General features: G+C 48.3%; 1 protein-coding gene across 2 annotated transcripts in view; it reads right to left on the minus strand.

Annotated features, from left to right (window-relative positions):
• ABRAXAS1 (abraxas 1, BRCA1 A complex subunit) overlaps nt 1-26,230 on the minus strand; it is a 79,011-nt gene that overhangs the window by 47,979 nt on the left and 4,802 nt on the right. For both annotated transcript variants that reach the window (XM_063919750.1, XM_063919754.1), the window contains exons 5-7: nt 19,429-19,622; nt 19,023-19,142; nt 18,576-18,660 (exon numbers count right to left, since the gene is read on the minus strand). In XM_063919750.1, the coding sequence (XP_063775820.1) occupies nt 18,576-18,660; nt 19,023-19,142; nt 19,429-19,622 (399 nt within the window). The remainder of the gene's footprint in view (nt 1-18,575; nt 18,661-19,022; nt 19,143-19,428; nt 19,623-26,230) is intronic.

Raw genomic sequence — 26,230 nt, forward strand, 5'->3', positions numbered from 1 at the left:
GTCACTTTTGGTAGCATTTGTAATAAAAATCATCTTACTAAATTGGGGGAAAATAGGGCCGACAAGTTAAGTGTGTCCAAGTATTAGGACTTGGACAGCTTACAGCATGTCCATATTGTGCGGACCTGGATGACAGCAAACTGTGCAATTCTAGTATAAATAAGAATTTACTCACCGGTAATTCTATTTCTCGTAGTCCGTAGTGGATGCTGGGAACTCCGTAAGGACCATGGGGAATAGACGGGCTCCGCAGGAGACTGGGCACTCTAAAAGAAAGATTAGGTACTATCTGGTGTGCACTGGCTCCTCCCTCTATGCCCCTCCTCCAGACCTCAGTTAAGGAAACTGTGCCCGGAAGAGCTGACACAACAAGGAAAGGATTTGGAATCCAGGGTAAGACTCATACCAGCCACACCAATCACACTGTACAACTTGTGATAACCATACCCAGTTAACAGTATGAACAACAACTGAGCCTCAGTAACAGATGAGGCTATATACATGTATTGCAGAGAGTCCGCACTTGGGACGGGCGCCCAGCATCCACTACGGACTACGAGAAATAGAATTACCGGTGAGTAAATTCTTATTTTCTCTGACGTCCTAGTGGATGCTGGGAACTCCGTAAGGACCATGGGGATTATACCAAAGCTCCCAAACGGGCGGGAGAGTGCGGATGACTCTGCAGCACCGAATGAGCAAAAGCAAGGTCCTCCTCAGCCAGGGTATCAAACTTGTAGAACTTAGCAAATGTGTTTGAACCCGACCAAGTAGCAGCTCGGCAAAGCTGTAAAGCCGAGACCCCTCGGGCAGCCGCCCAAGAAGAGCCCACCTTCCTTGTGGAATGGGCTTTTACCGATTTAGGATGCGGTAACCCTGCCGCAGAATGAGCTTGCTGAATCGTGTTACAGATCCAGCGCGCAATAGTTTGCTTTGAAGCCGGAGCACCCAGTTTGTTGGGTGCATGCAGGATAAACAGCGAGTCAGTTTTCCTGACTCCAGACGTCCTGGCTACATAGATTTTCAAAGCCCTGACTACGTCCAGCAACTTGGAAGCCTCCAAGTCCCGAGTAGCCGCAGGCACCACAATAGGTTGGTTCAAATGAAACGCTGATACCATCTTTGGGAGAAATTGGGGACGAGTCCACAATTCTGCCCTGTCCATATGGAAGATCAGATAGGGGCTTTTACATGACAAAGCCGCCAATTCTGACACACGCCTAGCTGAAGCCAAGGCCAACAGCATGACCACCTTCCACGTGAGATACTTTAGCTCCACGGTCTTAAGTGGCTCAAACCAGTGTGATTTCAGGAAATCCAACACAACGTTAAGATCCCAAGGTGCCACTGGAGGCACAAAAGGGGGCTGAATATGCAGCACTCCCTTAACAAACGTCTGAACTTCAGGCAGTGAAGCCAGTTCTTTTTGAAAGAAAATAGATAGGGACGAAATCTGGACCTTTATGGATCCTAATTTTAGGCCCATAGTCACTCCTGACTGTAGGAAGTGTAGGAATCGACCCAGCTGGAATTCCTCTGTAGGGGCCTTCCTGGCCTCACACCAAGCAACATATTTTCGCCATATACGGTGATAATGTTTTGCTGTCACGTCTTTCCTAGCCTTTATCAGCGTAGGAATAACTTAATCCGGAATGCCCTTTTCCGCTAGGATCCGGCGTTCAACCGCCATGCCGTCAAACGCAGCCGCGGTAAGTCTTGGAACAGACAGGGCCCCTGCTGTAACAGGTCCTGTCTGAGAGGCAGAGGCCATGGGTCCTCTGAGATCATTTCTTGTAGTTCTGGGTACCAAGTTCTTCTTGGCCAATCCGGAACGATGAGTATAGTTCTTACTCCTCTCTTTCTTACTATCCTCAGTACCTTGGGTATGAGAGGAAGAGGAGGGAACACATAAACCGACTGGTACACCCACGGTGTCACTAGTGCGTCCACAGCTATCGCCTGAGGGTCCCGTGACCTGGCGCAATATTTTTTTAGCTTTTTGTTGGAGGTGGGACGCCATCATGTCCACCTGTGGCAGTTCCCAACGGTTTACAATCTGTGTGAAGACTTCTTGATGAAGTCCCCACTCTCCCGGGTGGAGGTCGTGCCTGCTGAGGAAGTCTGCTTCCCAGTTGTCCACTCCCGGAATGAACACTGCTGACAGTGCTAGCACGTGATTCTCCGCCCATCGAAGAATCCTTGTGGCTTCTGCCATTGCCATCCTGCTTCTTGTGCCGCCCTGGCGGTTTACATGGGCGACCGCCGTGATGTTGTCTGACTGAATCAGTACAGATTGGTTTTGAAGCAGGGGCTCTGCTTGACTCAGGGCGTTGTAGATGGCCCTTAGTTCCAATATATTTATGTGTAGAGAAGTCTCCAGACTTGACCACTGTCCTTGGAAGTTTCTTCCCTGAGTGACTGCCCCCCATCCTCGGAGGCTTGCATCCGTGGTCACCAGGATCCAGTCCTGTATGCCGAACCTGCGTCCCTCGAGAAGATGAGCACTCTGCAGCCACCACAGCAGAGACACCCTGGCCCTTGGGGACAGGGTGATCAACCAATGCATCTGAAGATGCGATCCGGACCATTTGTCCAACAGATCCCACTGAAAGATCCTTGCATGGAACCTGCCGAAGGGAATTGCTTCGTAAGAAGCCACCATCTTTCCCAGGACTCGCGTGCAGTGATGCACCGACACCTGTTTTGGTTTCAGGAGGTCCCTGACCAGAGATGACAATTCCTGGGCCTTCTCCTCTGGGAGAAACACCTTCTTCTGTTCTGTGTCCAGAATCATTCCCAGGAAAAGCAGACGCGTCGTAGGGATCAGCTGCGACTTTGGGATATTCAGAATCCAGATGTGCTGTTGCAACACTTCCTGAGAGAGTGCTACGCTGACCAACAACTGCTCTTTGGACCTCGCCTTTATGAGGAGATCGTCCAAGTACGGGATAATTATAACTCCCTTTCTTCGAAGGAGTATCATCATTTCGGCCATTACCTTGGTAAATATTCTCGGAGCCGTGGAGAGACCAAACGGCAATGTCTGGAATTGGTAATGACCGTTCTGTACCACAAACCTGAGGTACTCCTGGTGAGGTGGGAAAATGGGGACATGCAAGTAAGCATCCTTGATGTCCAGCGACACCATAAAATCCCCCTCTTCCAGGCTTGCAATAACCGCCCTGAGCGATTCCATTTTGAACTTGAACTTCTTTATATAAGTGTTCAAGGATTTTAAATTCAGGATGGGTCTCACCGAACCGTCCGGTTTCGGTACCACAAACATTGTGGAATAGTAACCCCTGCCCTGTTGAAGGAGGGGGACCTTGATTATCACCTGCTGGAGGTACAGAGCTTGTGAATTGCCGCCAGTACTACCTCCCTTTCCCTGGGAGCAGCTGGCAAGGCTGATTTGAGGTAACGGCAAGGGGGAGTCGTCTCGAACTCCAGCTTGTATCCCTGAAACACAATTTGTACAGCCCATAGATCCACTTGTGAGCGAACCCACTGGTTGCTGAAGTTTCGGAGACGCGCCCCCACCGCACCTGGCTCCGCCTGTGGAGCCCCAACGTCATGCGGTGGACTTAGTGGAAGCAGGGGAGAATTTTTGTTCCTGGGAACTGGCTGCCTGGTGCAGCTTCTTTCCTCTACCCTTGCCTCTGGCCAGAAAGGATGCTCCTCTGACCCGCTTGCCTTTCTGAGGCCGTAAGGACTGCATTTGATAATACGGTGCTTTCTTAGGCTGTGAGGGAACCTGAGGCAAAAAAGTCGACTTCCCAGCAAGTGCTGTGGATATGAGGTCCGAGAGACCGTCCCCAAATAGTTCCTCACCCTTATAAGGCAAAACCTCCATGTGTTTTTTAGAATCAGCATCACCTGTCCACTGCTGAGTCCATAATACTCTCCTGGCAGAAATGGACATTGCATTAATTCTAGATGCCAGCAGGCAAATGTCCCTCTGTGCATCCCGCATATATAAGACGACGTCTTTTATATGTTCTATGGTTAGCAAAATAGTATCCCTGTCGAGGGAATCAATGTTGTCTGACAGGGTATCAGTCCATGCTGCTGCAGCACTACACATCCAGGCTGAAGCAATAGCAGGTCTCAATAGAGTACCAGAGTGTGTATACACAGACTTCAGGATAGCTTCCTGCTTTCTATCCGCATGGTCCTTTAGGGCGGCCGTATCCTGAGACGGCAGTGCCACCCTTTTAGATAAGCGTGTTAGCGCCTTGTCCACCCTAGGGGATGTTTCCCAACGTAACCTATCCGTTGGCGGGAAAGGGTACGCCATCAGTAACCTCTTAGAAATCACTAGTTTCTTATCAGGGGAACTCCACGCTTCTTCACACAAATCATTTAATTCATCAGATGGGGGAAAAGTCACTGGCTGCTTTTTCTCCCCAAACATAATACCCCTTTTGGTGGTAACCGGGTTAATATCAGAAATGTGCAATACATCTTTCATTGCAGTAATCATGCATCGGATGGCTTTTGTAGACTGTACATTTGTCTCATCCTCATCTACACTGGAGTCAGACTCCGTGTCGACATCTGTGTCTACCATCAGAGCTAGCGGGCGTTTATGAGCCCCTGACGGCTTCTGAGTCGCCTGGGCAGGCGCGGGCTGAGACCCCAGCTGTCCCAAGGCTGCTGCGTCATCAAACCTTTTATGTAAGGAGTTGACACTGTCGGTTAAGACCTTCCACATATCCATCCAATCAGGTGTCGGCCCCGTCGGGGGCGACACCACATGTATCTGCCCCTGCTCCGCCTCCACGTAACCCTCATCAAACATGTCGACACAGCCGTACCGACACACCGCACACACACAGGGAATGCTCTGACTGAGGACAGGACCCCACAAAGTCCTTTGGGGAGACAGAGGGGGTCATTCCGAGTTGTTCGCTCAGTAAATTTTTTCGCATCGCAGCGATTTTCCGCTTAGTGCGCATGCGCAATGTCCGCACTGCGACTGCGCCAAGTAAATTTGCTATGCAGTTAGGTATTTTACTCACGGTTTTTTCTTCGGTCTGGTGATCGTAATGTGATTGACAGGAAGTGGGTGTTTCTGGGCGGAAACAGGCCGTTTTATGGGTGTGTGCGGAAAAACGCTACCGTTTCTGGGAAAAACGCGGGAGTGGCTGAAGAAACGGAGGAGTGTCTGGGCGAACGCTGGGTGTGTTTGTGACGTCAAACCAGGAACGACAAGCACTGAACTGATCGCAGATGCCGAGTAAGTCTGGAGCTACTCAGAAACTGCTAAGAGGTGTGTGGTCGCAATTTTGAGAATCTTTCGTTCGCAATTTTAAGAAGCTAAGATTCACTCCCAGTAGGCGGCGGCTTAGCGTGTGTAAAGCTGCGAAAAGCAGCTTGCGAGCGAACAACTCGGAATGAGGGCCAGAGAGAGAGTATGCCAGCACACACCACAGCGCTATATAACACAGGGATTTACACTGCTAATAATAAGAATTTACTCACCGGTAATTCTATTTCTCGTAGTCCGTAGTGGATGCTGGGAACTCCGTAAGGACCATGGGGAATAGTGGGCTCCGAAGGAGGCTGGGCACTCTAGAAAGATCTTAGACTACCTGGTGTGCACTGGCTCCTCCCACTATGACCCTCCTCCAAGCCTCAGTTAGGTACTGTGCCCGGACGAGCGTACACAATAAGGAAGGATTTTGAATCCCGGGTAAGACTCATACCAGCCACACCAATCACACCGTACAACTCGTGATATGAAACACAGTTAACAGTATGAAACAATAGAGCCTCTCAACAGATGGCTCAACAATAACCCGATTTAGTTAACAATAACTATGTACAAGTATTGCAGATAAACCGCACTTGGGATGGGCGCCCAGCATCCACTACGGACTACGAGAAATAGAATTACCGGTGAGTAAATTCTTATTTTCTCTAACGTCCTAGTGGATGCTGGGAACTCCGTAAGGACCATGGGGATTATACCAAAGCTCCCAAACGGGCGGGAGAGTGCGGATGACTCTGCAGCACTGAATGAGAGAACTCCAGGTCCTCCTCAGCCAGGGTATCAAATTTGTAGAATTTTGCAAACGTGTTTGCCCCTGACCAAGTAGCTGCTCGGCAAAGTTGTAAAGCCGAGACCTCTCGGGCAGCCGCCCAAGAAGAGCCCACCTTCCTTGTGGAATGGGCATTGACAGATTTTGGCTGTGGCAGGCCTGCCACAGTATGTGCAAGCTGAATTGTACTACAAATCCAACGAGCAATAGTCTGCTTAGAAGCAGGAGCACCCAGCTTGTTAGGTGCATATAGGATAAACAGCGAGTCAGATTTTCTGACTCTAGCCGTTCTGGAAACATATATTTTCAGTGCCCTGACAACGTCTAGCAACTTGGAGTCCTCCAAGTCCCTAGTAGCCTAGGCACCACAATAGGCTGGTTCAGGTGAAACGCTGACACCACCTTTGGGAGAAACTGGGGACGAGTCCTCAATTCTGCCCTATCCATATGAAAAATCAAATAAGGGCTTTTACAAGACAAAGCCGCCAACTTTGATACTCGCCTGGCAGAAGCCAAGGCCAATAACATAACCACCTTCCACGTGAGATATTTCAGATCCACGGTTTTTAGTGGTTCAAACCAATGTGATTTTAAGAAACTCAACACCACGTTGAGATCCCAAGGTGCCACAGGAGGCACAAACGGGGGCTGACTCTGCAGCACTCCTTTTATAAATGTCTGAACTTCAGGTACTGAAGCTAGTTCTTTTTGAAAGAAAATCGACAGAGCCGAGATCTGTACCTTAATGGAACCCAATTTAAGGCCCATAGTCACTCCTGCTTGCAGGAAATGCAGAATTCGACCTAGTTGAAATTCCTCTGTTGGGGCCCTTTTGGCCTCACACCATGCAACATATTTTCGCCATATGCGGTGATAATGAGTTGCTGTAACCTCTTTCCTGGCTTTAGTAAGCGTAGGAATGACTTCCTCCGATATGCCCTTTTCCTTCAGGATCCGGCGTTCAACCGCCATGCCGACAAACGCAGCCGCGGTAAGTCTTGGAACAGACAGGGCCCCTGCTGCCGCAGGTCCTGTCTGAGTGGCAGAGGCCATGGGTCCTCTGATATAAATTCTTGAAGTTCTGGGTACCAAGCTCTTCTTGGCCATCCACGAGTATCGTTCTTACTCCTCGCCTTCTTATTATTCTCAGTACCTTTGGTATGAGAGGCAGAGGGGAGAACACATAAACCGACTGGTACACCCACGGTGTTACCAGAGCGTCCATAGCTATCGCCTGAGGGTCCCTTGACCCGGTGCAATATCTTTTATAGCTTTTTGTTGAGGCGGGACGCCATCATGTCCACCTGTGGCCTTTCCCAATGGTGTACAATCCTATTGGAAGACTTCTGGAGGAAGTCCCCATTCTCCCGGGTGGAGGTCGTGTCTGTTGAGAAGATCTGCTTCCCAGTTGTCCACTCCGGGAATGAACACTGCTGACAGTGCTAACACATGATTTTCCGCCTATCGGAGAATCCTTGTGGCTTCTGCCATCGCCATCCTGCTTCTTGTGCCGCCCTGTTGGTTTACATGGGCGACTGCCGTGATGTTGTCTGATTGGATCAGTACCGGCTGGTTTTGAAGCAGAGGCCTTGCCGGCCTCAGGGCATTGTAAATGGCCCTCAGGTCCAGAATATTTATGTGTAGGGAAATAACCTGACTTGACCAAAGTCCCTGGAAATTTCTTCCCTGTGTGACTGCCTCCCAGCCTCAAAGGCTGGAATCCATGGTCACTAGGACCTAGTCCTGTATGCCGAACCTGCGGCCCTCTTGAAGATGGGCACTCTGCAGCCACCACAGTAGAGATACCCTGGTCCTTGGAGACAGGGTTATCAGCCTATGCATCGGAAGATGCGATCCGGACCACTTGTCCAACAGGTCCCTCTGAAAAGTTCTTGTATGGAACCTGCCTAATGGGATTGCTTCGTAGGAAGCTACCATTTTTCCCAGGACTCGCGTGCAATGATGCACCGCTACCTATTTTGGCTTCAGGAGGTCTCTGACTAGAGATGACAACTCCTTGGCTTTCTCCTCCGGGAGAAACACTATTTCTGGTTTATGTCCAGAACCATCCCCAGGAACAGTAGACGTGTCATAGGAACCAGCTGTGACTTTGGACTGTTTAGAATCCAACCATGCTGTTGTAGCACTTTCCAAAATAGTGCTACCCCGACTACCAACTGCTCCTTGGACCTCGCCCTTATAACGAGATTGTCCAAGTACGGGATAATTACAACTCCCTTTTTTTTGAAGGAGTATCAACATTTCGGCCATTACCTTGATAAAACACCCTCGGTGCCATGTACAGTCCAAACGGCAGTGTCTGGACTTGGTAATGGTAATCCTGTACCACAAATCTGAGGTACTCCTGGCGAGGATGGTAAATGGGGACATGCAGGTAAGCATCCTTGATGTCCCAGGATACCATGTAATCCCCCTCGTCCAGGCTTGGAATAACCGCCCTGAGCGATTCCATCTTGAACTTGAATTTTTGTGTTCAAGGATTTTAAATATAAAATGGGTCACACCGAACCATGCGGTTTCGGTACCCCAACCCGTGTGGAATAGTAACCCCGTCCTTGTTGAAGTAGGGGCACCTTGAGTATTACCTGCTGGGAATACCGCTTATTAATTGCCTCTAGCACAGCCTCCCTGCCTGAGGGAGTTGTCAGCAAGGCATATTTTAGGAAACGGCTGGGGGGAGACATCTCGAATTCCAGCTTGTACCCCTGAAATACTACTTGAAAGAAACAGGGATCCACCTGTGAGCGAGCCCACTAATTGCTGAAATTTTTGAGACGGCCCCCCACCGTACCTGGCTACACCTGTGGAGCACCCGCGTCATGGTGTGGCCTCACAGGAGGCGGGGGAAGAATCTTGATTCTGGGAACAGGCTGACTGGTGCAGCTTTTTTCCCTCTACCCTTGTCTCTGTACAGAAAATAGGATTTTGGTACCTACCAGGTAAATCCTTTTCTTTGAATCCATAGGGGGCACTGGAGTACTCTTGGGGATATGGACGGCTTCCACCGGAAGAAGGCACTGAATAAATTAATTTTTGAGACTACTCCTCCCCTCCATATCCTGCAGCACTTCAGTGTTTTTTACTGAGCCGAACAGGATCGATAGAGAGATTGACAAAAGGAGAATTACATATAGTCTCACAGACAACAATAAAGTTGACACAACGTAACAGACAACTAAACAGTTGACACCATAACTGATTAACCCTTGTTAAATTTAAACCAGTCGTGAAAGTGTGTTACCATAAGAACCACTGGACTCCTAAAACAGGTAAACTGCTCTGGGTGGGCGTCCAGTGCCCCCTATGGATTCAAAGAAAAGGATTTACCTGGTAGGTACCAAAATCCTATTTTCTTTTTCATCCACTAGGGGTCACTGGAGTACTCTTGGGATGTACCAAAGTCTCCTCCGTGGCGGGAGAGCTGTTTGGCACCTGTAACACTAAACGGCCAAAGCTAGATGCTGCTGCCGCGAACGTATCAAACTTGTAAAAGCGCACAAACGTGTGCACTGACGACCAAGTAGCCGCACGGCAAAGCTGTGTCGTAGAAGCCCCACGACTCGCTGCCCATGACGTCCCCACAGAACGTGTGGAATGAGCTGTTACTGAAGTAGGTGGCTGTAACTTAGCATAAAGGTAAGCCTGACGTATAGTCAGTTTGATCCATCTGGATAAGGTCTGCTTAGAGGCTGGCCAACCCCTCTTAGCTGCGTCATAGAGAACAAACAACGTATCTGTCTTACGCACAGTAGACGTTCGGGAAACATAGATACGCAATGCGCGAACCACATCCAACGTTCCAGAGTCTCCTGTTAACACAGGAACTACTATTGGTTGATTGATGTGAAAAGACGACACTACCTTTGGTAGAAAAGCGGGATTCGTCCGAAGTTCCGCTCTGTCATCATGAAAAATTAAATACGGTGACTTGCATGACAAGGCACCCAAATCTGAAACACGCTTAGCCGAAGCTAAGGCTAAAAGAAAAATCGTTTTCCAAGTGAGAAATTTAATATCCACTTGTTGTAAGGGTTCAAAGTAATCGGACTGTAAGAAATCTAAAACCAGATTCAAGTCCCATGGTGCTGTAGGTGGAATGAAAGGAGGCTGTATCCTCTTTACACCCTGTAGAAACGTATGTATTGACTGTAACGAGGCCAATTTCCTTTGAAAATAAATTGACAACGCAGATACCTGCACCTTTAATGTGGAAAGACGTAGTCCTCCATCTAACCCCATTTGTAAAAATAACAAAAGACGGGATAATTTAAAAGACGATGTCGGAAATTTCCGAGCTTCACACCAACCTATATAAGTACGCCAAATTCTATAATAATGAGTTGCCGTAACCGGCTTCCTAGCTCGTACCATGGTTGGTATAACAGACTCAGGAATGCCCTCTTCCCTTAAGATGGCCTTTTCAACAGCCACCCCGTCAAACGCAGCCGCGCTAAATCGGGGTAAAGGAACGGACCCTGTTGTAACAGGTCCGGACGTAGTGGGAGTGGCCACGGATCGTCTGCGAGTAACCCGAGGAGATCCGAGAACCAAGCCCTCCGAGGCCAATGAGGCGCTATTAGAATGACTGTGACGAACCCTCTCTTGATCCGTTTTAGCACCAACGGGAGCAGCGGAAACGGTGGAAACAGATACACAAGGCTGTATGGCCACGTGGCTGTGAGAGCATCCACCGCCACTGCCCCTGGATCTCTTGTTCTGGACACATATCTTGACACCTGATGATTGTGGCGGGATGCCATTAGATCCACCTGAGGGTAACCCCACTTCTGGATCAACATCTGAAATACTTCTGGATTCAATGCCCACTCTCCTGGATGAAAATCCCGACGACTGAGAAAATCTGCCTCCCAGTTGTCCACTCCAGGAATGAACACTGCCGATAATATCACCTGGTGATATTCGGCCCATCTGAGGATCCGAGCTACTTCCCGCATAGCCATGCGGCTTCTCGTTCCTCCTTGTTTGTTTATATATGCGACTGCCGTCGCGTTGTCTGACTGCACCTGAACAGTCTGAAAACGAAACATGTACACCGCTTGTCTTAGAGCATTGTAAATCGCCCTGAGTTCCAGAACATTTATGGATAGCGATCTTTCGTGATCCGCCCAGAGGCCCTGGAGCCGATAACTCTGAACTACAGCTCCCCAACCTCTGAGACTTGCGTCTGTTGTCAGAATTATCCAATTCGCGACGCCGAATCGTCTCCCTGCAGATAGATTGTGTATTTTTAACCACCAGAGAAGAGACACCCTGACTTGTGGTGACAACCTCACCCTGTGGTGCAGCTGCAGATGTGATCCCGACCACTGTGCTAACACCTCCAGTTGAAACGGACGTGAGTGAAATCTTCCGAACTGAAGTGCTTCGAAAGCCGCCACCATTGTGCCTAGAAGGCGAATGCACAAATGTACTGAGACTGTGCGTGGCTTGAGCACTAATTGCACCAGATGACGAATGCCCTGTACTTTCTGTTGTGGCAGGTAAACCCTTTGTTTTACTGTATCGAGAATCATCCCTAGGAATTGAAGTCGTTGACACGGAATTAGATGTGATTTCTTTAAACTGACTATCCAACCGTGCTGAACTAGTACATTGTACGTTAGTAAGGCATGTTGGAGAAGCAATTGTTGAGACGGAGCCTTTATGAGTAGATCGTCTAAATACGGAACAATTATTACCCCTAGGGACCTGAGATGAGCTGTCATCACGGACATTACCTTGGTGAATACCCGAGGCGCTGATGAGAGGCCAAACGGTAGAGCCTGAAATTGGTAATGGTCTCGTCTTATCGCAAACCTTAAGAAACTCTGGTGAGGTGGCCAAATCGGAATGTGCAAATACGCATCCTTGAGATCTAGTGCAATCATGAATTCCTGTGGCTCTAACCCTGCAATTACTGACCTGAGAGATTCCATCTTGAATCTGTGGTAAGTGACGTAATGATTGAGACCTTTTAGGTTCAATATTGGCCTGACTGAGCCATCTGGTTTTGGTACCAGAAACAGACTGGAATAATAACCCTGCCCCTGTTCCTGCACAGGGACCGGAATTATCACTGCAGCATTCAGCAGAGACTGAATGGCAACCTGCAGAACTGCTTTCTTGTCGTCCGACACAGGCAGTCCTGTCGTGAAAAATCTTCCTGTCGGAAGATAATCGAACTCTATTTTGTAACCCTCTAATACTAAATTGCGGATCCACCCATCTGTGGACGTCTGCAGCCACGCCCCCTGAAAGCTCTGAAGGCGTGCTCCCACAATTGGAGATCCGAGATGGGCTGGGAGCCCGTCATGCCACTGGTTTGTTAGTGGTCTTGGTGTCTTGACGACGTGCATTGGATTGTCGGGCACTACGTCCCCGACCTCTTCTGCCCGGCGTGACTGCTCCTCCCTGCCCACGAAAGGGCTGAGTTCTAAAGGATTTGAACGCCGGACCAGAATATTTCCGTTTAGGTATAGTTGTAGGCGATGGAAGAAAAACAGACTTCCCTCCAGTAGCCTCAGAAATCCATTTGTCCAATTCAGGACCAAAAAGTTTCTCGCCATCATAAGGCAATGCCTCTATACCTTTTTTAACCTCCGTCTCCGCCTGCCACGAACGCAGCCAAAGTGCTCGTCGTACTGTGACTAGCGATGAGGACAGGCGAGAAGTAAGCTGACAGACGTCAGTAGAAGCTGTACATAGATATTCAGCAGCTTCCCAGATTTGATCCGCGAGAAGTATAAGATGATCATCTTGCAGAGCCGACTTGAGCTCTTTTATCCATACCATTAAAGCTTTAGTAACCCAAATGCCAACCAACCCAGGTCTTAACAGCACTCCAGTTGCTGTGTACATGGACCTTAGCATAGCCTCTATTTTACGATCTGCAGGGTCTTTAAGCGTAGTAGCAGTTGGGACTGGTATGGTTAACTTCCTCGTAAGTTTAGATACGGATGAATCCACCAAAGGTGGGTTCTCCCATGTAGCTGTCATGGCCTCTGGAAACGGGTAACTCGATTTAAATCTACGAGGAATAGAAAACCGTTTGTCCGGATTTTTCCGTGACTCCAGTAACATTTTATTAAGAGATTCCGAGATAGGGAAACACATCGGAGATCTCTGTCGTTTAGTAAAGACTACCTCATCATTCGTCAGTGGCTCCTCAGTTTCCGTAAACTCCAGCGACTGACGAACTGCTCTGATGAGATTGTCAATACCTGGGCTGTCAAAGTCGTCACCTTCTGACTGTTGTTCTATTTCGCCCTCCTCGTACTCCTGATCAGTGAGGTCTAGTATCCCAGAGACAGGAAAATTAGTAGGAAAAGGAAACTTATCTTTTCCACTCAAGGTGGACTTATGACCAGTTTGAGACTCCCCAGGTAACTCAAATGGTCTCATCTTAAACTCAGATCTTGCCGCCTCTCTTTCTTCACGAGAGGCGGCCAGTTCTGATTGTAAACCAACTAATACATCTGCAAGTAAAGCCCATGGCGGGTCCTGAGATGCCTTTACTTCTGGAATGGAAATCGTATTTATGGCTGTATTAACAACACATGCTGTACATGTGGTGGATCCATCAGGCAACACACTCTTACAGACATGACATGACAAATGTTTCTTAGATTTTGCTGGTGTCTTACTCATTATGAAGACAGACAATACAAACTCCACACAGACAGACTGCACGACTCAGTAATAACACCAAAGTTCCTGGTATATATCTAGGCAAGTGCAGTGCCTGCCAGAAATACGAAAACTGACCCCAAAAATTCCTCTAGTACCACTCTTAGCCGAGATGTAAAAATAGGAAACCTGGAACAGACAGGAGAACATTTAAACATATTAAGCATTTCTTGCACTGCCAAATACTGTTAAAGTCTCCGTGTACAGCACCGGGTCTGGGCCTGTGGAAGTTTTGCAAAGGGCCGTGTGAGCGGCCTGACTGTAGACCCCGGACAACGGAACTCCTCGGCTGCTGCGGGCGGATGGCGGAAGCAGAGAGCGTGCTGCATGGAGCCGTGGAGCGGCCCATGCACACGTGCTCCCGCCCGCCACACACAGCATAACGGCGTGTCTGTGTAGCCAAGCAGCGCTGCTGCTGCGCAGGGAGCAGCGGTCTTTTAGGATGCTGGGAACCGGAGAGTGAGAGCGCGCCGCATGGACCGTGAAGCGGCCCATGTACACGCGCTCCGGGCAGCGGTGAGTACCCAACAATCCCCAACAGTGGAGCGGCAGCAAGCGCTGACCGCCCCAACCCAACATACCTGGACCGTGACAAAAGTCTATGACGGGGCCTTCATCCAAGCTCCGTCCAGCTTTCCTGCAGGCAGCCTGCAAGTGGAGTGAGGGAGCTCTTTACAGAGAGGTCCGACACTCACGGCTACTCAGCCGCTTCCACTGTCCCTGACCCACGCCTGTTAGAAGGGGGGAAAGGACGTGGAAATTGAAGAAAAAAAAAAACTTAGAAAAAAATTCCAATACTTTGTGGATGAGCTCCACTATGCCTTCTAACTGTGTCGAGCACAGAAAAAACACTGAAGTGCTGCAGGATATGGAGGGGAGGAGTAGTCTCAAAAATTAATTTATTCAGTGCCTTCTTCCGGTGGAAGCCGTCCATATCCCCAAGAGTACTCCAGTGACCCCTAGTGGATGAAAAAGAAAGGAAGCGCCATTTGACCCGCTTGCTTTTCTGAAGCCGAAAGGACTGTACCTTTGTCTGTGAGGAAACCTGAGGTAAAATTATTTCTTCCCAGCAGTTGCTGTGGATACGAGGTCCCAGAGACCATCCCCACATAATTCCTCACCCTTATAAGGCTCTCTATGCGCTTTTTAAGTCAGCATCACCTGTCCAGTGACAGGTCTCTAATACCCTCCTGACAGAATGGACATTACATTTATTTTGGATGCCAGCCGGCAAAATATCGCTCTGTGCATCCCCCATATATAAGACGACGTCTTTAATATGTTTTTATGTTTGCCAACTAGTATCCCTGTTTGACAGGGTCACCGACCACGCTGCAGCAGCACTATCTGCAGGTCTCAGTCTAGTACCTGAGTGTGTAAATACAGACTTCAGGATAGCCTCCTGTTTTTTATCAACAGGTACCTATTAAAGTGGCCGTATCCTAAGACGGCAGTGCCACCTTTTTTGACAAACGTGTGAGCGCCTTATCCACCCTAGGGGATATCTCCCAGCGTAACTTATCCACCTGGCGGGAAAGGGTACGCCATCAGTAACTTTTTATAAAATTACCAGTTTCTTAACGGGGGAACCCACGCTTTCACACACTTCATTTATTCATCTGATGGGGGAACAAAACACTGCCTGTTTTTTCTCCCCAAACCTAAAACCCATTTTTAGAGGTGCTTGGGTTAAAGTCAGAAATGTATAACACATTTTTTATTGCCGGGATCACGTCACGGATGTTCCTAGTGGATTGTGTATATGTCTCCACCTTGTCGACACTGGAGTCAGACTCCGTGTCGACATCTGTGTCTGCCATCTGAGAGAGCGGGCGTTTTTGAGCCCCTGATGGCCTTTGAGACGCCTGGGCAGGCGCGGGCTGCGAAGCCGGCTGTCCCACAGCTGTAACGTCATCCACCCTTTTATGTAAGGAGTTGACACTGTCGGTTAATACCTTTCACCTATCCATCCACTCTGGTGTCGGCCCCACAGGGGGCGACATCACATATATCGGCCTCTGTTCTGTCACCATATAAGCCTCCTCATTCAACATGTCGACACAGCCGTACTGACACACCGCAGACACACAGGGAATGCTCTAAATGAGGACAGGACCCACAAAAGCCCTTTGGGGGGACAGAGTAAGAGTATGCCAGCACACACCAGAGCGCTATATATATATATATACAGGGACTAACTGAGTTATGTCCCTAATAGCTTTTATATAATATACTGTATACAGTGCCAATTTTAATGCCCCCCTCTCTTTTCCCTCTTACTGTACTGTAGAATTGCAGGGAAGAGCCAGGGAGCTTCCCTCCAGCCGAGCTGTGAGGGAAAAATGGCGCTAGTGTGCTGAGGAGATAGGCTCCGCCCCTTTTTCGCGGCCTATTCTCCCGTTTTTTATGGAATTCTGGCAGGGGTATTTACCTCATATATAGCCCCTGGGGCCATATATTGAGGTATTTTAGCCAGCCAAGGTGTTTTTATTGCTGCCTCAGGGCGCCCCCCCCCAGCGCCCTGCACCCTCAGTGACCGGAGTGTGAAGTGTGTGAGAGCAATGGCGCACAGCTGCAGTGCTGTGCGCTACCTTGGTGAAGACAGTCTTCATGCCGCCGATTTTCCGGACCATCTTCTTGCTTCTGGCTCTGTAAGGGAGACGGCGGCGCGGCTCCGGGACCGAACATCAAGGCTGGGCCTGCGGTCGATCCCTCTGGAGCTAATGGTGTCCAGTAGCCTAAGAAGCCCAATCCGGCTGCAAGCAGGCGAGTTCGCTTCTTCTCCCCTTAGTCCCTCGCTGCAGTGAGCCTGTTGCCAGCAGGTCTCACTGAAAATAACAAATTCTAAGACTATAACTTTCTAAGAGCTCAGGAGAGTCCCTAGTGTGCATCCAACCTCGGCCGGGCACGAAATCTAACTGAGGCTTGGAGGAGGGTCATAGTGGGAGGAGTCAGTGCACACCAGGTAGTCTAAGATCTTTCTAGAGTGCCCAGCCTCCTTCGGAGCCCGCTATTCCCCATGGGCCTTACGGAGTTCCCAGCATCCACTAGGACGTTAGAGAAAAGTGATTTTCCCAATAGCTGCTTGTTTGTATCGATTTGCGCCTAAATTTATGTCCCCCCCCTCTCTCTTTTTAACCCGTCTTGTACCTGGATACTGCAGGGGAGAGCCTGGGGAGCGTGCTTCCAGCGGAGCTGTGAAGGAAAATGGCGCTGGTGTGCTGAGGAAGAAGGCCCCGCCCCCTCAGCGGCGGGCTTCTGTCCCGCGTTTTGTGTGACTTAATGGCGGGGGTTTGCACACATATACAGTGCTAGACTGTATTATGTGTGTAATTTGTGCCAAAAGGTATTATAATTGCTGCCCAGGGCGCCCTTCCCCCAGCGCCCTGCACCCTACAGTGACCGGAGTGTGTGGTGTGCTGTGGGAGCAATGGCGCACAGCTGCAGTGCTGTGCGCTACCTTAATGAAGACAGGAGTCTTCTGCCGCCGATTTCAACTGTTCTTCTGTCTTCTGGCTCTGCAAGGGGGACGGAGGCGCGGCTCCGGGAACGGACGATCGAGGTCAAGCCCTGTGTTCGAACCCTCTGGAGCTAATGGTGTCCAGTAGCCTAAGAAGCACAAGCTAGCTGCAAGCAGGTAGGTTTGCTTCTCTCCCCTCAGTCCCACGTAGCAGTGAGTCTGTTGCCAGCAGATCTCACTGAAAATAAAAAACCTAATAAATACTTTCTTTCTAGCAAGCTCAGGAGAGCCCACTAGGAGCAGCCAGCTCTGGCCGGGCACAGATTCTAACTGAGGTCTGGAGGAGGGGCATAGAGGGAGGAGCCAGTGCACACCAGATAGTACCTAATCTTTCTTTTAGAGTGCCCAGTCTCATGCGGAGCCCGTCTATTCCCCATGGTCCTTACGGAGTTCCCAGCATCCACTAGGACGTCAGAGAAATAAAGGCTTGCCTTATATGTATTGCCTTATCTGTATTCATAGTGCTTTTGTGTTAGCATTTGGTACTAACTATAGGATTCAAATGTAAATAGTACACATATTCCTTTGTATTCGTGGTATATTTATGGAGGAGCACATTACTTTATGTTATATGTACTTCCAGTCTGATCGCACATGAATGGGAGATAAAGCAATCTCTGTAACCTGCTGTACACCAGCCTTTACATGCTCCCCTTCTTAGGGGAAAAGTACTAAAGGTCGATTCCAATTGATCTAAAATCGATCAACATCGATGCTGTGTTTCTGGGGCTAAATCGCACATTTACAACACTAAAAATAAAATGTCTGATTTAGCACCTTGAAAACATCATGAATGTTGATCACCTTAGATTTCTTAAAATCAATCTTTAGTAAATGTACCCCTTATACTTCCCTTTGGCTGTGGCATTGTAGGCCTGATTCAGGGCTGTATGTAAACCAGAATGTGTACAGGATTACAGATCTGTGCATGTGCAGATCTGTTTCTGCGGCGAAGGTCACAGTGCCCCCACCATTTGGGGCAGGGACAAAGGGTGGCAATGGGCAGCATTTAAAAAAACGGGGGCGTGACGTTTTCTAGGCGTGCTGAGGCCAGTGGCAAGGCACAGCAGTGTTACTGACCCTGCCAGCGTGAAAACACAGGCCATCTGAGTTATTCAGATGGCCGATATTTATGCAGATGATCCGATGCTGCTTCTTTGCATTGGAATATTATTGCACTACCACTGGGTACACAGATGCAGAGACTGTGCAAAACCATACATCTCTAAGTCAGGCCCTGTGTGCGGTTTCTTATTAGTTGTGCATCTTATGAACTTTAAAACCTATTCCATACCATCATGTACCTTCAGTTGCTCCTGTAGACTCTTACACATACCAGTAATTTTATTAACTTCCTTTAAAGTGCCATCTTCATTAAAGAACTCCAACCTGTTCAAACAAAGAGGTAACAATTAAGGCAGTGCGGGTTAGCTTGCTGTGTTACACATCACAACAGCTGGAGTAAACAATGTGTATGTTAAGGATAACACAAAACCTGTCAAATGTAGATGTCTGTCCATCAGACTCAGGGAAACGTACAGACATCCTATATATAAATAGCGAGGTATTTCTTTTTTGCTATTCGTCCAATCTTCAAAACCTGCGAGTGATCCACACTAAACTTGTTAGCTTTTATCCTCAACTACCACCTGAGGTTCAGTGCTTTTTATAGGTTTATGTTTATAGTAAGCTGCCAAGATAAAGAAGCACCGATTCATTTTCATCCCATGAGTCCAGAATCCTATGCCCACCTGTGATTTTTGACTGCCTGGTTAAATCCAACAGACACACAGGCTCCAGATAAAGTGCTGTATCCCTGCTGCTCCAACATCCCCAGGTTGGCAATTATGAGAGGCACTTTCTGAAAAAGACTGAGACAAATTTTTAACAATAATCAGCCTATAAAATAACAAAATACACTTATGGGCTGTGTACATAGCTATATTTTATAGTCTAATAAGTTACGTTTCACCGCCAACATAAAACTACACAATTGCAAGTGTTGCTCCAGTATACAATCTTAAGTAGAATATGATTTTGTATACACAGGTGTTAAGAAAAAAAAAAAAAGTATGGCGCATTCTATTCACCATAGGAAAATGTTTTTCAGGTAATCTTAAGTTTCTTGTTTCTAATACAAACTAGTAAGGTACTTGCCCATCTTGAGATTTATGTAAGGAGTACTCAATGAGATGAGTGGATTCGGTCTCCGTTGTAGATTGCGTTGTGACTTCCAAGAACACAAGTTCCGAGTTAGACAGGTATGCTTGCAGGTTCTGATGCAAGATCCTCTCCCTGAAGGTCATTGTCTGATCTGTGTTCTGACGAAACTTATACCACCCAATCACATTCTATGGCCACAAAAAAAAAAAAAAATACACAAAAGCTAGAGCGAACAGTGGACAACAGAAGCAGCTCAAGGTTACACATGTGTAATAACAAGTACACTCTAGGTACTGTTGCTACAGGAACTTTAAATGTGCTGTGTTTTGCATCAATTCTATAAACAATCAATAGTACAAAACAGAGATATAAACTTGTGACACCAAAGCTAATAAGACATATCTATCTAACTTTTTATTTATTTAGAAGAATAGGCTGGAGAAGCCTTAGATAGCTATCTATTATCACATGTATTTGCTGCTACCAGTATCATGCTATGCCTACAATACTTCTACAAACGGTCATGACCGATATGAGTGATCAAATATTCTCTGTAATAATATGCATGACGTTTTCCGGACTGCAGATCTTATGAGATCATTTATTTTCAACAGTACATGGTCATTATGAACATTTTGAAAACTTATTTATAAAATTATTATTGTGACTTTAAGGACCTCTATGCTAAAGTTGTTCATACCAGACAGGACCTAATGGGACCATACTGTATAACATTTACTTATACCCCTTTTCCACTAGCTGAATTTACCTGTGTTTTTGCATGGGGCGCGCATCAACACAGGTTTTTAGTAAGTGGAAACAGCTCCCAAACAAAAAAATAAGAATTTACTTACCGATAATTCTATTTCTCATAGTCCGTAGTGGATGCTGGGACTCCGTCAGGACCATGGGGAATAGCGGGCTCCGCAGGAGACAGGGCACATCTAAAAAAGCTTTTAGGTCACATGGTGCGTACTGGCTCCTCCCCCTATGACCCTCCTCCAAGCCTCAGTTAGGTACTGTCCCCGGACGAGCGTACACAATAAGGAAGGATCTTGAATCCCGGGTAAGACTCATACCAGCCACACCAATCACACCGTACAACTTGTGATCTGAACCCAGTTAACAGTATGATAACACAAACGAAGTAGCCTCTGAACAGATGGCTCACAACAACAGTAATAACCCGATTTTTGTAACAATAACTATGTACAAGCATTGCAGACAATCTGCACTTGGGATGGGCGCCCAGCATCCACTACGGACTATGAGAAATAGAATTATCGGTAAGTAAATTCTTATTTTCTCTAACGTCCTAGTGGATGCTGGGACTCCGTCAGGACCATGGGGATTATACCAAAGCTCCCAAACGGGCGGGAGAGTGCGGATGACTCTGCAGCACCGAATGAGAGAACTCCAGGTCCTCTTTAGCCAGAGTATCAAATTTGTAAAATTTTACAAACGTGTTCTCCCCTGACCACGTAGCTGCTCGGCAAAGTTGTAATGCCGAGACTCCTCGGGCAGCCGCCCAGGATGAGCCCACTTTCCTTGTGGAATGGGCCTTTACAGATTTAGGCTGTGGCAGGCCTGCCACAGAATGTGCAAGTTGGATTGTACTACATATCCAACGTGCAATCGTCTGTTTAGACGCAGGAGCACCCAACTTGTTGGGTGCATACAATGTAAACAACGAGTCAGATTTTCTGACTCCAGCTGTCCTTGAAATATATATTTTTAATGCTCTGACAACGTCCAGTAACTTGGAGTCCTCCAAGTCGCTAGTAGCCGCAGGCACCACAATAGGCTGGTTCAAGTGAAATGCCGAAACCACCTTAGGGAGAAATTGAGGACGTGTCCTCAATTCTGCCCTGTCCGAATGGAATATCAGATATGGGCTTTTGTATGACAAAGCTGCCAACTCCGAAACTCTCCTGGCTGAAGCCAGGGCCAACAGCATGGTTACCTTCCATGTAAGGTATTTTAAATCTACCGATTTTAAAGGCTCAAACCAATGAGATTTGAGAAAATTTAGAACCACGTTCAAATCCCACGGTGCCACTGGAGGCACTATTGGGGGTTGTATATGTAGTACACCTTTGACAAAAGTTTGTACTTCAGGCACTGACGCCAATTCCTTCTGGAAGAAAATTGATAAGGCCGAAATTTGAACTTTAATGGACCCCAATTTGAGGCCCATAGACAATCCTGCTTGCAGGAAATGTAAGAATCGACCCAATTGAAATTCTTCCGTTGGAGCCTTCTTGGCCTCACACCACGCAACATATTTTCTCCAAATGCGGTGATAATGTTGTGCGGTCACTTCTTTCCTGGCTTTAATTAAAGTAGGAATAACTTCCTCAGGAATGCCCTTCTCTTTTAGAATCCGGCGTTCAACCGCCATGCCGTCAAACGCAGCCGCGGTAAGTCTTGGAACATACAAGGTCCCTGCTGAAGCAGATCCCTTCTTAGAGGTAGAGGCCACGGATCCTCCGTGAGCATCTCTTGAAGTTCCGGATACCAAGTTCTTCTTGGCCAGTCCGGAGCTACCAGTATTGTTCTTACTCCTCTTTTCCGTATAATTCTCAGTACCTTTGGTATGAGAGGCAGAGGAGGGAACACATACACTGACTGGTACACCCACGGTGTTACCAGAGCGTCCACAGCTATTGCCTGAGGGTCTCTTGACCTGGCGCAATACCTGTCCAATTTTTTGTTGAGGCGAGACGCCATCATGTCCACCTTTGGTTTTTCCCAACGGTTCACAATCATGTGGAAAACTTCTGGATGAAGTCCCCACTCTCCCGGGTGAAGGTCGTGTCTGCTGAGGAAATCTGCTTCCCAGTTGTCCACTCCCGGGATGAACACTGCTGACAGTGCTACGACATGATTCTCCGCCCAGCGCAGAATCCTTGCAGCTTCTGCCATTGCACTCCTGCTTCTCGTGCCGCCTTGTCGGTTTACGTGGGCGACTGCCGTGATGTTGTCGGACTGGATCAACACCGGCTGACCCTGAAGCAGCGATTTTGCCAGGCTTAGAGCATTGTAGATCGCTCTTAGCTCCAGTATATTTATGTGAAGAGACGTCTCCAGGTTTGACCACACGCCCTGGAAGTTTCTTCCCTTTGTGACTGCTCCCCAACCTCGTAGGCTGGCATCCGTAGTCACCAGGACCCAGTCCTGTATGCCGAATCTGCGGCCCACTAACAGATGGGCAGTCTGCAACCACCACAGGAGAGACAACCTTGTTCTCGGTGACAGTGTTATCCGCTGATGCATGTGCAGATGCGATCCGGACCATTTGTCCAGCAGATCCCACTGAAATGTTCGTGCATGGAATCTGCCGAATGGAATCGCTTCGTACGAAGCCACCATCTTTCCCAGGACTCTTGTGCATTGATGTACTGACACAGTTCCTGGTTTTAGGAGGTTCTTGACAAGTTCGGATAACTCCCTTGCTTTCTCTTCCGGGAGAAATACCTTTTTCTGAACCGTGTCCAGAATCATGCCCAGGAACAGCAGATGTGTTGTCGGGGTCAATTGAGATTTTGGAAGATTTAGAATCCACCCGTGTTGCTGAAGCACTACTTGTGTTAGCGCTACACCGACTTCCAGCTGTTCTCTGGACTTTGCCCTTATCAGGAGATCGTCCAAGTAAGGGATAATTAATACGCCTTTTCTTCGTAGAAGAACCATCATTTCGGTCATTACCTTGGTAAAGACCCGAGGGGCCGTGGACAACCCAAACGGCAGCGTTTGAAACTGATAATGACAGTCTTGTATCACGAACCTGAGATACCCTTGGTGTGAGGGGTAAATCGGGACATGTAGATAAGCATCTTTTATGTCCAAGGACACCATGAAGTCTCCTTCTTCCAGATTCGCTATCACTGCTCTGAGTGACTCCATCTTGAACTTGAATTTCTTTATGTACAGGTTCAAGGATTTCAGATTTAGAATAGGCCTTACCGAACCGTCCGGTTTCGGTACCACAAATAGTGTGGAATAATACCCCTTTCCCTGTTGTAGGAGGGGTACCTTGACTATCACCTGCTGAGAATACAGCTTGTGAATGGCTTCCAAAACCGACGTCCTTTCTGAGGGAGACGTTGGTAAAGCAGACTTTAGGAACCGGCGAGGGGGAGACCTTTCGAACTCCAGCATGTAACCCTGAGATACTATCTGCAGGACCCACGGGTCCACTTGTGAGTGAACCCATTGATTGCTGAAAATCTTGAGTCGACCCCCCACCGTTCCTGAGTCCGCTTGTAAAGCCCCAGCGTCATGCTGATGGCTTTGTAGAAGCCGGGGCGGGCTTCTGTTCCTGGGCAGGGGCTGCTTGCTGCCCTTTCTTACCCTTTCCTCTGCCTCGCGGCAGATAAGACTGTCCTTTTGGTCGCTTTTTATAGGAGCGAAAGGACTGCGGCTGAAAAGACGGTGTCTTTTTCTGTTGGGAGGGGGTCTGAGGTAAAAAAGTGGATTTGCCGGCAGTTGCCGTGGCCACCAGGTCCGAAAGACCGACCCCAAACAATTCCTCTCCTTTATATGGCAATACTTCCATATGCCTCTTGGAATCCGCATCACCTGACCACTGTCGCGTCCATAAACTTCTTCTGGCAGATATGGACATCGCGCTTACTCTTGATGCTAGAGTACAAACATCCCTCTGAGCATCTCGCATATAAAGGAAAGCATCCTTTAATTGCTCTAGAGTCAATAAAATACTGTCCCTATCCAGGGTATCAATATTTTCAGTCAGAGAATCCAACCACACTACCCCAGCACTGCACATCCAGGCTGAGGCTATTGCCGGTCGCAGTATAACACCAGTATGTGTGTATATACTCTTCAGTGTAGTTTCCAGCCTCCTATCTGCTGGATCCTTGAGGGCGGCCGTATCAGGAGACGGCAACGCCACTTGCTTTGATAAACGTGTGAGCGCCTTATCCACCCTAGGGGGTGTTTCCCAGCGCGCCCTAACCTCTGGTGGGAAAGGGTATAATGCCAATAACTTCTTGGAAATTAGCAGTTTTCTATCGGGGTTAACCCACGCTTCATCACACACGTCATTCAATTCCTCTGATTCTGGAAAAAATACAGGTAGTTTTTTCACCCCCCACATAATACCCCTTTTTGAGGTACCAGCAGTATCAGAGATCTGCAAAGCCTCCTTCATTGCCGTGATCATATAACGTGTGGCCCTATTGGAAAATACGTTTGTTTCTTCACCGTCGACACTAGATTCATCTGTGTCGGTACCCGTGTCGACTGACTGAGGTAAAGGACGTTTTACAGCCCCTGACGGTGTCTGAGACGCCTGAACCGGTACTAACTGGTTTGCCGGGCGTCTTATTTCGTCAACTGACTTTTGTAATGTGCTGACATTATCACGTAATTCCATAACTAAAGCCATCCATTCCGGTGTCGACTCCCTAGGGGGTGACATTACCATCATCGGCAATTGCTCTGCCTCCACACCAACATCGTCCTCATACATGTCGACACACACGTACCGACACACAGCAGCCACACAGGGAATGCTCTAATCGAAGACAGGACCCCCTAGCCCTTTGGGGAGACAGAGGGAGAGTTTGCCAGCACACACCAAAAGCGCTATAAATGTATATAAACAACCCTAGAAGGTGTTGTTTACTATATATGCGCTCTTAATATATAAATATCGCCAATTTATGCCCCCCTTCTCTTTGTTACCCTGTTTCTGTAGTGCAGTGCAGGGGAGAGACCTGGGAGCCTTCCTCACCAGTGGAGCTGAGCAGGAAAATGGCGCTGAGTGCTGAGGAGAATAAGCTCCGCCCCTTTTTCGGCGGGCTTTTCCCCGGTTTTTAAGAAACTGGCCTGGGTTAAAATACATACATATAGCCTTAATGGCTATATGTGATGTATTTATTTTGCCACTAAAGGTAATTATATTGCTGCCCATGGCGCCCCCAGCAGCGCCCTGCACCCTCCGTGACTGAGTCAGTGAGCCGTGTGACAACAATGGCGCACAGCTGCCGTGCTGTGCGCTACCTTCAAGAAGACTGAGGAGTCTTCTGCCGCCTGCTTTCCGGACCTCCGTTCTGCCGTCTCTTCAGCGTCTGTAAGGGGGATCGGCGGCGCGGCTCCGGGACGAACCCCAGGCTGACCTGTGTTCCGACTCCCTCTGGAGCTAAGTGTCCAGTAGCCTAAGACTCCAATCCATCCTGCACGCAGGTGAGTTGGAAATCTCTCCCCTAAGTCCCTCGATGCAGTGATCCTGTTGCCAGCAGGAATCACTGAGATTGAAACCTAAAAAAAACTTTTCTAAACAGCTCTTTAGGAGAGCCACCTAGATTGCACCCTCTCGGACGGGCACAAAAACCTAACTGAGGCTTGGAGGAGGGTCATAGGGGGAGGAGCCAGTACGCACCATGTGACCTAAAAGCTTTTTTAGATGTGCCCTGTCTCCTGCGGAGCCCGCTATTCCCCATGGTCCTGACGGAGTCCCAGCATCCACTAGGACGTTAGAGAAACATGGGTTGAGTGACCCTGGAATCCTACCCGGGTAGCTACCTGGGTTGAACACAGTAATGACCCGGGTAACTGTCCAGTGGAAACGGTCATTACCCGTGTTTTCAGACTCGAGTAACGCTCTGAGACACTGATTGGTGCTTCTGGGGCACAGGAAGATGATGTCATCCCTGGGAGACAGGCTGGGCGCATACAGCCATCGCAGCAGCTTCTAAACGCAGAGTTGACACGCTGGGCAAAGCTAGTGCAGCAGCTTGCACAGACACTCCACTGGAAAAATGCAGGCATT

This window comes from Pseudophryne corroboree, chromosome 1 (genome assembly GCF_028390025.1).
Source record: "Pseudophryne corroboree isolate aPseCor3 chromosome 1, aPseCor3.hap2, whole genome shotgun sequence".
NCBI classification, from domain to species: domain Eukaryota; kingdom Metazoa; phylum Chordata; class Amphibia; order Anura; family Myobatrachidae; genus Pseudophryne; species Pseudophryne corroboree.